Below are 15,699 nucleotides of genomic sequence, written 5' to 3'. Positions count from 1 at the left end.
CACAAACACAGACAACCCATTTTGTTACTCTGGTAGTGGAATCGTACAGTCTGATATGGCCTCACTGACAAAAATGTTCTGGGATTGTGCTCATCGCTGGCTCATGCACTGCTGCTGTGGGCTTCTGTTTGTCCCTGATCTTCAACATTTTGGTAGAAGTGTGGATTCCAATAAAGGCTTGTTAAACAACAGATTTCATTCTCTGACTCAAGAGGGCCCTGCATGGCCCAGAGGCGTAAGCTGCTCCTTTGAACATATAAATCCCCATGCAGCATCTGACTTCCCTTTGTTATTCACTGGTGGATGTTCCTCCTGTTTTTTCTGTGTGCTATCGCTGTGGAAAGGCTTCAGTAGACCGTGTACAGGGAGCTTTTAGCTGTAAAAGATCATCTTATTGAGATCATCAAGCGCCAGTTAATTGAATTTTTATATGATATCTTAGTGGGAGCATAGGGTGAACATATTGTTATAATGAAGAATTCATCACTCAGAGATGGGGAGCAGGATTTAATGAGCTCCTCCCTGGATTGGAGATGAGAGACACAGAACAAACAGTCTGTTCTCAGCCCGAATGTCTGCTGCCCTCTCCTGCCTGCCGCTGTGAACACACACACACCACATCCAAATGCCTCATACAGCAGCCGTGGTGCCTGATGAAGCCAGTGCAGTGAAAGTCCCAGAGTACATATAGTTAAGCAGCACCGATGCATTTAATATAAAATACCTGGAATGCAGTGATAGCTGTTTACCTAGGCATGGCAGCATGACTGAAGTCCAAGGCTGGATTACAAACCAGTCCAAGGTTTCCTGTATATCATTTTGTTTGATTGTTGTAAAATTTATACATGATGTATTTATTAAATATTAAAGACTTGTTTAATGATACTATCATTACATAACTATCACACAAAATGTGGACCAAGCACTACTCCAGCATAATAGCACTGGTTGGGGTCTGAGTGTAGTAAAGCTCAGAGCACAGTATGCACAATACAAAGGAGGGATTTCAATGTAAATCCATACAAGAATCAGCTTTATTGACCAAATATACTATACATCAAACAGAATATACTTAGGAAACTTAAAAATATTAGATTATCAGAAAACATAAATATTTGTTGCAACAGAAGTATAAGCTTCATTAATGAAGTTCTACTTGTTTTTTTTTTTTTTTTTTTCACTTCTTCCATGGCTGTCTTTAGGTTTGATGATAGATTTAATCCTTGTGGTGTGAATGATTCCAAGACTATCACCTGAACACTAGCTATACTAGATCAAGTTTAGGAAGAACCTTGAGAACTGAACTATATGTGGAGTGTGGAGTGAAAACTAGAAGGTAGAAGAGACATCTAAGAATAGTAGTAAAACTGAGGGGAAAGAATGTTCAATTACTAAGAGAAAAATGATACGTTCAAGTACCACAAAGAAGTAAAAGTAAGCACGCTCAGAGGAAAGAAGACGTTATTGTTGCTGTGTAACGACAGTTCATTTTCTGGCTTTCAAACCTCATGTAAAGAAAGATGACACTGTAAAACAGCCTCATCAAACAATTACCCATTTAAGAATATAAGCTTGGTCAGGGGTATTTGGACTTAGTGAGGTCACAGGAGAAGCAACACAATTAGCCCTAAGTGACTGGCATGATTTCACTAAATAGTTGCTGTATAGGCTAAACACTTCTCTTTTCTCTGCTCCATTAGGTCCCATGCAGATTCCCCTGCATGACATACAAAGTGGTAGCCTATAGCTGAATGGGGGGGGGGGGGGGGGTGCAGCCTTGCTCCCAGACTCCATGCTTCACTGGTTGTAAGGAACAGGTCTGACCTCACTCTCTACAAAACCTCTGAGACGAAACTCGAAGTGCTGCGCTGTGGAGAAATCAGATACCCATATCAGAGCAGTGCTGCACCCAGTCACACTGGAGTACTGTACATTGTTATCATTTCAGTTCCATTCAGTAGGATATTGGGTAGATGTCTGAGCGGCAGAGATCAAAGGCAGGAAGAGACAAAAGATGAAAGAAGAGCTGGAGAGAAGACATCCCAAAAACTGTCACTTCCTCAGTATCAAACAGGCTCCCAAACAAAGCGGAAATGAATGCAAATCTCTCCCTGTGTATTGTTATGGACGTATCCTATACTGTAACTGGCTAATTCAGGTATTCGCTAACTGGAAAAGTACCTGGGTTAATGTCTCCTCTGATCTATATTCAGCTTTCTGTCCTCACACAGGAGTGAGCAGAGGGAGGTGTTTATGTTTGCAGTGTCCTGAGAGGAAATTCTCCTCATTTACTGTCTCCTGTGACTCACAGGTTGGTAGGCCTTATTTGAACCGGCACACAGTGTGATGTGCAAGGATCCTTCAGCTGTGTGTTTTCACCACTCACCTCCCTCTGGCTGTTAGTTCAATCTTATTTTTGCCAATAGGTAGGAGTACTTCGCCTCATCTACCTACAAGATCCTAATGGTGCTAAAGACAGGAATTTGGCACTCAGTCTGTGAAAACAATTACATAATGTCCTATGTGGCTGGATATTGGCACTGATGTCACCATCCATAATTGGCCATTGGTTTATTTTGACTCAACTGATGATGATTAATTTATGCATCCACCCATCCATCCATCATCTAGACCTGCTTATTCCTATTTAGAGTCACACAGATGATTCACTTAAAATAGACAAATACCATTGTTGCATACAGTGCTTCCATTTTTTTCTATCTTCAGCAAACAAGCAACAGTGTTGTTGTTTCAAACCTGTAAGCAATGTTATAAAGCTGTGTATAGTTTACACTTTAGACTAAATTGTAAACACGAACTGAAAGTCTGCATCTGATTGATCCGCACTGTTCACCTGCTCTCTTCACCTCCTACCTGTCAAATCAAAAGTTGCTCTATGTTGCAGGTTTCTCAGGATTTCTGTGAACTTTTGGTAAAATCGGTGTCAAATCTGCGAATGATGCTGTATTTATTTTACAGTTGTTCGCCAAATATTGCATGTTGCTGATGACTCCTCAGTGCTTCACTGATGTTCACTGTCAAAGAGCCCAGAAAAACGGATGTCGGTAACATTAAATATATGGAAAAGTGAGGAAGGGCAGCACTGTGGGACACTCATTAAGAGGGTAATGATTTCATAGAATGTACTTTGATTATATTGCAGTTGCTCACATAACCCGTTAAAGAGTAAATTGTTAAGAATCATTAGGAAGAGAAATTATTTCATAGAATGTACTATGATTTTTATGGTATTTGATTGCATGACATATAATGATCAAATATGATTATATATATATGAGTCTGTTTTACAGTAAAGGAATCAATGTATTAAATGAATATTAATATTCATGAATAAATTATTAATATTAATATATTAATGTGTTAATGAAAGATGTGCACACAGGTCAATAGGGAAGTGAAAGCAGAGTGGATGAACAGATGGCTGGGAGAAAAGGGGAAGTAACTAAATTAAAATAGAGTTAACATTGGGAAATTAAAGTAATGACCAGGGCTGAGTAATCTAAAGTGTCACGTCAGCCTTAAGCTGCAGGGCATGCACTGATCACACCATATGCCTTAGTATAGGCCATGCACTGACCGTGTCATCTGACCTCACAAAGTCTGCATGGTAACTGACCAACAGGATAATGGGGTAAATCAAAACTGTAAAGTAAGCTTTGCCTAATGCAGAATAAAGAATATATAAACCCTAGAATTGATGAAGTCCAACTCCGGAAGCTGATGGAATCAAGCTTAAACCAGAGACTTTGAAAAACCAATTTTTACATCTTTGAATTTTTACACTCTTCAACCAGCCCTATTCTTCAAAGACCAAGGAAGTTGTGAGTAGAATAATAGTTAAGATAGGGAAAGAATAGAAATAACATATTATCATTGTATTGTTGATTTTTATTGATTTCTAATACATTTACTGATTTAAAAACATTGTTTGCTGTTAGCTTTTGCATCCACTAAATAAAGTACAACATCTGCAGTTAAAGTAAAAGCTTCCTTGCTTTAATTGTAATTTTATAAAATTGTACTAGAGTACAAACCTGTTCTGTGCGACCTCAGGCAGGCTAGTAGTTACCACTTTAATGTGAAAGCTGAACTGGACTGTACTGTTGTGCCAGGGTAACATCATGTATTTGCATGAGTGTACTGCTACGCCCTCTTATGAAAATGCCATATCTGTTGTATCAGTTCAGGACACGGAGCATCTCCATGATTGTCAGTGTTTCTTTATTATGAAACAGGAGAGAAACCACAGAGAGAAAACAAGAAGCTGCACTTTGGTCACATCATGGTTTTGTTTGCATTTTGGCTGTCAGCCTGCCAACACATAATGTGCTCAGATAGTGTTTTAAAGATGTTCCTTTGTGGTGTATTATAACAATGTTGGAGGGTTTATGAATGAGAAAACTATGGAGCTCTTGCTTCCTAGTGCAGATCCCATACATTGATAAGAAGGAAGATGTACTACAGTTAAGAAAAAAGGCTGCATTTGGACCTGCACCATTAGCAGGAGGATATTATACAGTTCATGAAAAGAATCATGAAAGAATCAGAACATCAGTATTTTTACCCAGCCCTAAAGTCCTCTGCAGCAAAATTACCTCATTTTGGTAAATAACAAAAATATCAGTGACAAGAGATAAAAACTAACATCCTCTGTTGTGTGTGTTCTGAGTCTTATTGACGCTATTGACAATTTTATCACCTTAAAGTTCCACATAACCACATTTTATCAGATGTTATTGCTGAATCCTCTACATGGAATGTTTTTCTGGGGATGAACAGGAACTACTTGCATAAATAAAGTTTGACTGTAAAAGTTGCATAACTCAAGTCATTGCTAATGTCAAGAAATGAGCACAGTGGGCCTTTCCACACATGGGCCTTGCCAGTAAAAGTGCATGCTCAACAGAGCCGTTTGACACAATAACTCCTGTATTTTCACCTTCCCACCCACCCTGTTTTTAGGCCAGGGCATCTCGAGTTCGTCAGAATGCGGAGGGTTGGACTGCTGGCAGCAGGCAGGACTGTGTGAGTCAACTTTTGGGAAGTGGATTCTTTTGGGAATAGGGAGGAGGCTTGCAAAGGTCCAACGAACTTGGGGGGTGTGTGGCAGAGGGAGGGGGCGGCGGTGGTTCGGGGAGTATAAACAGGAAGCCATCGGAGTTTGCGACAGGACTTGGTAGCGGGTCCTTGTCCGGTGCGTTTCAGTCAGCTCGCGTTGGAAAGACGCGCACTCTCCTCTGCGGCCATGGCTCCTCTGCTGGGTGCTTTCATGCTCGCGTCAGCGCTCCTGCAAACTGCGACATCATCCCATCTCAATGAGACGTGAGTAAAACTAAGTTGTTTGGATCAAACTCCTGTCATGTCTGCAAAAGATTGGTTGATGCGTCACGCCAGTAGACGCCAAGTGCCCGGATGTGTTGATGACGTTTATAAAAAAAAATAATAATAATAATAATTAAAAAAAAGCTGCAGTGTTTTTGCACATTGTTGTTGTTGTGTTGTAACATGTTTGGTATCGCCAATGACTAAAATCCAGCATCGTCTCGCTGGTAAGCCAGAAAGTCAATGTTTGGCCTCAGGGGATACTGTTATGCAATCAGTAGAGAATCAGTCCCACCAGCGGGTGCCCCTCCATCTGCTATAACTCAACACCCTTCAATTAATAAGCTGCTCAAATATCTGGGAATAACAAGATGTGATATTTAAGGACATGGGCCAAACTCATGTCTTGCTTTCTACCAGGGTATTGAGTCTTAGTTGAAACCACAAACACTGCCTCTGGGTATTGATTTGCATTCTGAGCTTTGTTTTGCAGTCCTGTGTTATCTGCACGGTGGCCATCAAGACTCAGATGCCTTTCATAGTTTAGCATAAGAGTCAAATAACTTTTCATCATCATGCAACTTCATGTCTGGCAAAAAACAGCATCAATATTCTCAGCAGCACCACCCAAAACTCAATTAAATGTGTCCTTTATTTCACATTGGCAGCAGCAGGCCCCTGTGTGCCAACCAGCCTCAAACACAGACAATTCAGCGGAACTGTCGGCTGAATAAAGATAATGTGGTTGTTTAGGATGTCCTTCAATGCAATTTCCATGGAAGACACTTTTTTAAAATGTAAACATATTAAAAATGCTGATTTTTCTTTTTTTTTTCAATGTTGGTCAAATTACTGAAGTCTTTCACACAAGTACAGTAAAGGTCCTTGATTCTAACTCCGACAGAAGTGAACTTTTATTTTGAAAATGTGATGGGTAAAAAGCATTCTCTGAAATATATTAGAGTAGAAGTATAAAGTAGCAAAAAATTAAAACTAAAGTATAAAAAGATCAGAACTACACTTGTACTACTGCAGTCTTATTACATACATTCAAGTGGCAGCAGAAACAGGCTGTTAGCACAATGCTGACAAAACCTGTTTGCACATATTTACCTGTTTACACACAGGCAGCAACGATATTTTCTTTTCTATGGGATTGTTTACTACTTACTATTACTTTCACATTGTAGATGATCACTTGTACCATCAGCTCGATGGAAAAACTGAGACACTGAGGTACAAAAACGTTTTTAATAACGTGACAGATAAGATCTTCAATGTTTTTAGTCTTATTTCATCACTGCAGACCAGTAAGACAGGTGATATGATAACTGGAAAAAGGAAAATAAGAAAGGAAAAGTGTTGTGTCATTTATTATAAAAATAATTTGCACACCATCGAATATTTCACATGAGTACAAATGTCAACATATCAGTTACTAGACCATGTCAGGGAATAACTGCTTAAGATGAACTATTCAGAATAGTTTGGTTGCAATAATAATTTTGATGGCAATGGCAATTTTATTTCTATAGCACTATTTACTACAACCAGAGTTTACCCATGTGCTTTACAATAGAAGAACTACAAAACAGCAAAAACACAATAAAAAATAAAAGCAGTAAAACCAAGAGAAAAGAAGAAGGAGGGTGAGGATAAAAGATGATGATAAATGAGTGCTTCAGCCAGAGTTAAAAGCCTCATCGGACAGATATGTTTTTAATTTAGACTTAAAAATGGCCACAGACGAAGCCATTCTAATAAATTAAATCTTTCGAGATTCTTGGCGCAGTTGTAGCCAAAGCGTGATCTCGCCTGCACTTCCTCCTCATCTCTGGAGGAGAGAGTCTCTGGTTAGAGAACCGGAGGGATCTGGTTACATTGTGCTCAATCAATAAATCAAAGATATATGATGGAGCCATACCATTTAGTGACTTATAGACAACAAGTAACATTTTAAAATCTACTCTGTAACACAGGCAGCCAGTGTAAAGACTGTATGATCCCGTTTATGAATCCCAGTCAAAAGTCTAACATTCTGAACCAATTGTAATCGGGATAAAGATGTTTGACTAATCTCAGCATAAAGTGAATTACAGTAATCTAATCTAGAGGTAATAAAAGCATGAATCACTTTCTCAAAGTTTTTAAAAGAAAGTCTTAGCTTTAGACAGTAGCCGCAACTGAAAAAAGGATGACTTGACCACAGAATTAACTTCAGATGTTCATCAAATACCGCAGCCAAATGTGATATACTGAACAAAGCATTTATTCATTTGGATACAATTTCTAGTGTTTCTACAGTTCCTCATTTGCCTCATTTGGATGATGATTTCATGTTGAAACCTGCCAAAAATCGCCAGTATGTCATTTATCATCGGGATTTATCATTTTAAAGCGGTGCCTGTTTTACATGAACACACTCAAAGCTCTGAGACTTGACAGAGACGGATGATTCTTCATGATACAGGTTGTCCAGCACAGCCGAATTTAAGCTCAGTGAAGCCAGGTAAACCCAGGAGATCCGGAGGACTTAAAACCCGCTTTATGATACACTGGTCTCCCAGTATTCACTACCAGCGCTTGTACTGATCATGCTAAAGTAGACAAAAAAAATAATAACGTCAGAAAAGACCCTTCAGACTCTATGCCACTGCAACTGCGTTGTTTTCGCTTTAATATTTTGTTCATTTCTCTTTCGTGTTACATCCTTGTCAAATTAATATGATGTCCTTGTGTACCTGCAGTATTTTTGCAGTGGCAGTGAGCTCCCGCGTGACAGGAGGTAAACAGGAGATCCTGTGTGCCCAGATCCAAGGCCCCACGGAGCCCATCTCTCTTACTGTTACCCTCGAAGTGGACTCTGGGAGCACAACCATCTTAGAGGAAGCCGTCAAACAGGATTTTTACCGCTGCTTGAACTTCCAGGTATCACTCAACATATGTACACACAGTGTGGAATTGAGTTAAATAAACACTTTTTTTTCTTATATATCTGCATATAGTTTTTCAGTGGTAGCAAGATAGAACAGATCAGACCTTGATCTTTAATGTTGTAGTGGTTAAATTGATCCATGAGGTTTCCTGGCACTGTGTACATGATGTTTCTGTCCTCGTACCATTTGTCTGACATTAGCTTATCTCATGATAAAACAAACACAAATATTACACAAGCAGCACCTTCTCAGACCCATTGGTAGCACCCCTTGGACAGAACTGTGTCTGGGCAAAACAGCTTGTGTGGATCAATATACTAATAATGGGCACTGTTACCTCTACTCTATTAAACTAATGGCACTGGTGTCATTGTGAACCTTATTATCCAGCCGACACTCACCACTGAGGCTGAGGCTGTCAACATCAATGCTTTCCTGTACGTTCCTGCTCTTTTTTTTTCTGTCACACTGCTGCTCAGTGTTACGCAACTTACAGGCCCTGCTTCATATTGATGCAAAACGACCTGTCGACCCCAATCAGCGTTGTGACAATAGCACTTAGTTTCATTTCGTTTCCCTGTGTTCTGCGCCACTGCAGGACTGCTCTGGCATTATATCTGCAACTGAACAAAGGCAGGTTTCTGCCAGAAGAAAACCTTACCTCTGTGTCCCACCACGAAACAACTATTCTGTGTCAAAACAAACACACACAAGAAATGACCCTCACAAACTTTGGAAGTGATTCAAATCTCAGTTATGTAACTGTAGCCCAAGCAAGTGAAAACATATGTTTTACAATCCGGATGGCGTTCGATAATTAAACTTGTGTAATGGCAGTGGTCTGTTGCAACTCAGTATTGACAGACTTGCTTCCAAGTACTTATTCTGCCGGTGTGTCACAGCCGACACACAAAGACGGAAAAAGTAAGATTTAGAGAGGTGCTCGTCAGCTGGGCACAAATTGTGGTTCCACATGAAACAGAATTTTTAAATTCCTCCCTTCTCGCCTTCCTCTCCTCCTGAGCATTTAAATAACTCATGGCCCTGTCTGACTGATGCCTTTTTGCTGGTATTGCAGGTTCCTACAGTGCGCAGCAGCACCGTGGCAGCCATTCATGTCACTATTCAGGGTGAGAGCGCCTCGATAAGCAAGAAGACTAAAATTGTCATTGTTCCTCCTGCTTTCATCCATATCATCCAGACCGATAAACCCATCTACAAACCTGGACAGACTGGTAAGTATCTGTGGCCATAAATCATAACCCTGATCTTTAATGCTCTGGCACTGTCTGCTATCAGGGGTTTTATATTTGAGCTTCCTGCTGTGTGGAAGAATTGGTAAGACTCTGCTGCAGCCATACTTCTCCACACTGTCCACTCTGCACTGCACATTCTAATGCAGCTGTACTCGCACAGTTTCAGTTTGCAGCTTTAATATCTATGTTTGCATTCAGCATTCAGGTTGTGAGATTTTGATAGCAGTTGTTTGCAATTCACATAAAGTTTTCATTTAAAAAGTCCAGTGAGTGTTTTGTGCATTCTTAATGTTGCCATGTTGGTCCATCAGTGTTATTGCTAAATGAATATAATGCTGGAACAAAACATTTAAGACAATTTCATTGTATCAGTGTTAGACCTGTCATTTTATTAAGATTGGTATTTCCTAATAGGGTATTCCATCCATTTAGTGATGCACTTATGCAGACGTATTAGTCTTTCGAGAGACAAAAGTAAAAATGTTAAAGTTGGAGAAGCAAAGACAGAGGTCCTGGGTTTTCTTCCCTATTTGAGCCACAAACGCCAAAGATCCTGTACGTCCCCTTCCAGCTTGGTGTGGCCCTCTTGACAAACTCCATGTCCCCAGTTTGTACCACAGGTTGTCAGTCAAAGGTTTGAAGTCAAATGTCAGATAACCTGATGACATCGTCAGGGTATCTCCTAATGATGAGCTAAGCTGCCATTGTGTGGCAGCTTTCGATTTAAAATTAAAGGGGTAATCCAATGGGGTTTGAAAGATGTACACAGGATGAGTTGCATTCTGAGAATCTAGGAATCTCAAGTTTTTTTTTTTTTGCAGCATGAACCGTATTTGGAACTAAACTCAGGATCTTTAAGCTTCTGCTGCTTCAGTTTTTGCTATTCTTTTTCAAATGTGTCTCTAAATTTTACATGGCTTGTTGTCTGTTTCTGAGAACTGTTGTCAAATACATCGCCAATATTTTTTTCTGCTTTGTTCCGCTCCTTACTCCATCTGATGTTACCAGAAAATCTGAATTGATTTTGATTGATGGCATATACAGTATAGGTTCAGAAAGCATGAAATCCTGCAGCTGACATTAATTTGTTTGTTGTTTACAGTGGTATGTATTTCTGTACATGTTTTACAATATGTTAAAATGATAAATAGATGGTAATTTTTCTTATTTTGTCTTTAAAGTCCAGTTCCGAATAGTCTCCATAAATTCCAATTTCATTCCTGTTCATCGAGTGGTGAGTTTTATTTACTTTCTTTTAAATCATGAGATACAGTGTGTAATAAGAATTTCCACCAGTGAACTTTGTAATCTGGTGTGATTTCTACTAAGCATGTGGTAAATATGAAGAGCAAGGTCTATTTTGGTTCAGGAGAGTGGGAGGTGAAAGGAGTGCTGTTTGTTGATTTTTGAAGACAGCGTGGGTGTGAAACGCTGTGTGGAGTAGTGTGATAAACATGCTGTCAGAGTTCATTTGGCACACACTGCATTTGACCCAAACATCTGAATCAATATGGGCTCAAGGCCTTTTCCGTTTGTGATGATAGGCTGAAAACATTGCTGTGTGCATGAAATCCATTCATATATATTGCATGATGGAGACAGATTGGTAAATCCCATTGGTTATAAAGAAGATTTAAAATAGCCTCAAAATCAAAGCTATAATCTATCAAATCTAAATACACACTGTATATCCTACATTATATGCATCCACTTGGCTTTTTTCACAAAAAATATGAGCCTTTAATGAATGACCCTCAGTGCATTTTATTCTTAGATTGTCTAAAAATGGCTAACTACTCAGCTCTGCTTCGGTTTATTGAAAGAAAAAAACTTTGTGTATAGTTTTTTGCTGTGGAAAAGAATCTGTAAATGAGCTCCGAATGTACTAAAACTCCAAACCTCATCTTCTGCTCAAACAACAGAACATCTGCATTTTTATAGGAAAGCTTTAGACATGTATTCTGTTTGCTGTGTATGCTATGTGAATTCTTTGTGCAGTAAAGCATGAATATGTTGTTGTTTCTTTACAGTACAAATTGGTGGAGATCCAGGTAAGAAACACCAAACTTCTTGCATTAAATACTGACTCTGGCTCAAATTAGACACCAGCACTACCAACTAATTAAACTGTTGTTATTTTAAGTAAAGTAAGTAAAGTTTTGGCATGTTTGTCTTACTTGAAGGGTTATGACACTGATACTGTTTTGCAGTGCATTTCTGGATGAAACAGTATGTGGGTGGTGCATCACCTCAAGGGGGATTTGATCAGATGGATCAAAAATTTATCACTTAAAAATGAGTGCAGCTCACCCCAAATCGCGTTTGATTGGATGAATTCAGTGCTCCCAAGTTCAGGATGGATAATCATAAATGTTTTACCTTTTTAAAGAATGAGTAAAGTATAGTGTAATTATACGCAGCAATGTTTCATGTATACTATCTGACAGAAACATAGGGACAACAGTAACTCAGGGACTAAGGATTAGATAATTTACAATTATAATGGATCCTTAAAGAAGAATAGGTTCCACACAGGTTATTCAGGTTTATATGCTAATTTTTGAAGTAGTCGACATGCATATACAGTACAACACAGTATAATGTATCACTTGCATTTTGAGACTTGGATGTGAAAGCCACCGTGTGTGGGATTTTATTTTGGCAACTTTTGGCTTAGCGCCAGTACCTAAAAAAATTCATCAATTACCATAATTACTCAGACAAAAACAGTGTGGTACTGCATATAAACTACACCAGGTGTTCCTACATGTATTTTTCTACAAATAATTGTTTGAAGTAGTTTCACCGAATAATTGCATTACGCTTGAGGGCTGTAATGCAGAATGGCGCAGTCTTTAGTATATGTGCCTTGTTGTTTACTGTGTGTAGGATCCCAGTTCCAATCGCATTGCCCAGTGGTTGGAAAAGTCCATTGATGGTGGCATTTTGGATCTTTCCCACCCCATGATTCCTGAGGCAGTACAAGGAAACTACAGGATCACTGCCTTAACAGACAAAGGAGAGAGAATATCCCACAGCTTCGAAATCAAGGAATATGGTCTGCTGCAGTTACACTATATAAATAACTATGATCTCACATTTACCAAAATAATGGGTATGATTAACAGTTTGTGTATTTTCAACAGTAATATTTTGTGTTTCCTTTGCTTTAGTTTTGCCAAAGTATGAGGTAAAGGTTCACCTGCCCAATGTGATAACCATCCTGGACAAAGAGGCAACGCTAAAGATTTGTGGAAAGTGAGTGGCCAAGTTAACAGCGCCTCTAAAAGTGAAAAGATTTAAACATTGTAAAAAAAAAAAAGGAGATCTCTCATAGACAGTAATCTCTGTCTCCTCGTGCTGTTTCCTGCAGATACACCTATGGGAAACCTGTTCTTGGTGCAGTCAAGGCAGTGTTTTGTAGAAACACCCGATCTTACTGGTATTTAAGTGTTCGAGAAGCTGACCTCTGCAAGACTTATCAAATGACTGTGAGATGAAAACTCAATTTCAAACTTTTTTTTTTCCACACATATTATACAAATTATTTATGTTTTCAGTTTAAAATTCATCCTTGTTACTATCTCGTAGACGGATAAAAGTGGTTGCGCTATACAAATGGTGAACGTGACAGAGTTTTCCCTCAACAAGAACACGTATGATGACAGTTTTAAGGTGAATGCTGAATTAGAGGAGTTTGGCACAGGTAGGTTGCCTGGGTGAGGGTTACTGTTTGTTGAGTTATTAGCAGTCGCTCCTAATGAGCTGTGACCTGTACGTTTGCTTCCATCCAGGAGTCATTCTTAAAGGCAGTGGGTCAACCCGCTTCAGCAATGTCATCAGGACAGTCACCTTCGAGGACATACCTGCAGCGTACAAGCCTGGCATCCCATTTGAAGGAAAGGTAATCAGTGTGGGATCTTCTTTGGTTTTAGTAGAATATCTGCTCTATTAGATATATCAGCATTAATAAATTGATATTTGGTGCTGATAACCATGCTGCATCCTAATGGTACGTCATAATCCTAATAATTCCCTGACTTCATTATACAGGGAATTACCAACGTCTACTGAATGGATTGGCACAAAATTTAGCTTTTTGTTTTTTGACCTTTAAGGTTTTCCTAATAACTATCTTGATCCACTCAACCCAAAGATTCTCATCTCTGGTTTAAGTGAAATCTGGGGGGAAAGGGCCTGCACCATAGTTTCTGAATTCATCTAGATTTGCCCACAATTTGAAAGTGAACAAAACTGTTTATATTTATGCTCCCAGATGGAATAAACCTGTTAAACTTAAGGCCATCGACCAGCACTCCAAGACTGACATTTTTAGTCCTGTTGGAGATAATGGTGACTGGCAAAGTCATCAGCATTGGGGAATAATGTTGATACAGCTTGAACATCTGCCATGGGTCAACTTCTGCTCTCTGCCTTGCTTGCAGGTCAAAGTGATTGGCCCAGACAACAACCCTGTCGCCAGTGAGCTGGTGCACCTGTTAGCTGGTGAAGCCCAAAACATAATGCTTACTACAGATGGGAAAGGCATGGCTTTGTTTTCTCTGGACACCTCCAGCTGGCAGGGCACTGTAACTCTGGAGGTTGGTTACTCCTCTTCTGTGGATATTTTGACTCTGTGTTCCGGTTCTAATGAAGGAAACGTTCGTCATATAGACCTGCATTCTGTTTAGTTGGTAAAGAGAGTTGGTTAAGTTAGTTTAATGTTGGTTGGTGGTTACAAATTGAGTGAGACATCAGCATTTGACTTGTCACTTGTGTCAACAGGCGAGGTTTAAAAAGAATGAGCCATATGTGTCCGGAGTGCGTAGACCAGAGTACAGGTCAGCCCACCACTCCATCACAGCTTTTTACTCCAAGAGCAGTAGTTTCCTGAAGCTCGTGCAGGTCAGCGAGAAGCTCTCCTGTGACAAAGATGCAACTGTGCGTGCCCAGTTCATCATCCAGGGGGATGAGCTCAAAACGGGACAGGAAGTCCTCAACTTCTTTTATCTGGTGTGTGTTATCGCTTAATAACTACTCTCAGTATGGTAAGACCCATCTGGTACTGTGTGTCAATGAGGCAATGGTGAGAAAATGTTGTAATGCTTTATTTGTACTAATGTGTTGTAGAAAAATCACAGAACACTTATGAGTGTACATTTGACCTTCATTGCTATTCCAAAAAGTAATAAATGTTAGTGCCTGCGTTGTATTCCTGTGCAGGTGGCATCCAGAGGAGGAATTGTGCAGCATGGTCTTGTCCCAGTGGCTGTTAAAACAGGAACAGGTACAAAGGAGTGTTTAAACTAGCAAGTCTAATAGTAAAACATGGGTCTGGTGATATTCTATATTTCACTTATTAAGGTCTATGAAAAACAACAATTAATACCAGCATCCTACTAACAAGTGTTATATGTGTATCCAAAGCCTGATATATTCTCTGTGCCATTTTTAAAAATATATATATATATAAAATCTCATGAACACAGCCAGTGTTTGAAATTACAGTGCTAAACTGTTTTAGGAAATGACTGAGCATTTGTAATAAAACTACATTTGCTCAATAATGGATGGATATCTGGTTGGATTTCTTAAGTCATTTAAAAGCTCATTATTTGCAGATGCACAGTAAAGATTGTTGTTCCCATAGCAAAATGAAGAAAAGCATGTTCTTAATGTTTTCTACATTTGGGTAGTTATGTCACACCGTCACATTTCTTTTTCTCTCTGTGTGTGTCGTGCTTCAGTCAACAAAGGAGAGTTTTCCATATCACTCCATCAGGTGACAAACATGGCACCATTTGCCCAGGTGGTAGTTTACACTGTGATGCCCAGTGGAGAGGCTGTGGCTGACAGCGATGACTTCCCCATTCAGCTGTGCCTCAATAATAAGGTAACTCACAATCACATCCACCTAAATAGACATATGTATTTTGGGTTGTTTTAAGTCTGATCTTTGAGACCCCACAGGGTGGACACAAATGTTTTCTGATCTTGTTGTCTCCTGTACAGGTGTCTCTGCAGTTCTCCTCTCTGCAGCAGCTTCCAGCGGAGAAAACCACACTGAGTCTCCAGGCTCACCCGGGCTCTGTGTGCTCTGTGCGAGCCATTGACCAGAGTGTCCTCCTGCTGCAGCCAGAGCAGGAGCTCACTGTGAACTATGT

General features: G+C 39.6%; 1 protein-coding gene across 2 annotated transcripts in view; it reads left to right on the top strand.

Moving 5' to 3' along the window:
* Window positions 1-5,154: 5,154 nt before the first annotated feature.
* Window positions 5,155-15,699, top strand: part of LOC113125386 (alpha-2-macroglobulin) — a 25,267-nt gene continuing 14,722 nt past the window's right edge. For both annotated transcript variants that reach the window (XM_026298799.2, XM_026298800.2), the window contains exons 1-15: window positions 5,155-5,343; window positions 8,091-8,271; window positions 9,358-9,514; window positions 10,717-10,769; window positions 11,566-11,586; window positions 12,425-12,593; window positions 12,709-12,793; window positions 12,909-13,026; window positions 13,127-13,241; window positions 13,330-13,439; window positions 13,981-14,136; window positions 14,321-14,548; window positions 14,759-14,822; window positions 15,283-15,428; window positions 15,548-15,697. In XM_026298799.2, coding sequence (XP_026154584.1) covers window positions 5,267-5,343; window positions 8,091-8,271; window positions 9,358-9,514; window positions 10,717-10,769; window positions 11,566-11,586; window positions 12,425-12,593; window positions 12,709-12,793; window positions 12,909-13,026; window positions 13,127-13,241; window positions 13,330-13,439; window positions 13,981-14,136; window positions 14,321-14,548; window positions 14,759-14,822; window positions 15,283-15,428; window positions 15,548-15,697 — 1,830 coding nt within the window. In that variant the 5' untranslated portion in view covers window positions 5,155-5,266. The remainder of the gene's footprint in view (window positions 5,344-8,090; window positions 8,272-9,357; window positions 9,515-10,716; window positions 10,770-11,565; window positions 11,587-12,424; window positions 12,594-12,708; window positions 12,794-12,908; window positions 13,027-13,126; window positions 13,242-13,329; window positions 13,440-13,980; window positions 14,137-14,320; window positions 14,549-14,758; window positions 14,823-15,282; window positions 15,429-15,547; window positions 15,698-15,699) is intronic.

This window comes from Mastacembelus armatus, chromosome 13 (assembly GCF_900324485.2).
Source record: "Mastacembelus armatus chromosome 13, fMasArm1.2, whole genome shotgun sequence".
NCBI classification, from domain to species: domain Eukaryota; kingdom Metazoa; phylum Chordata; class Actinopteri; order Synbranchiformes; family Mastacembelidae; genus Mastacembelus; species Mastacembelus armatus.
The sequence above is the reverse complement of the archived record's forward strand: the minus strand, read 5'-3'. Positions and strand labels throughout refer to the sequence as shown.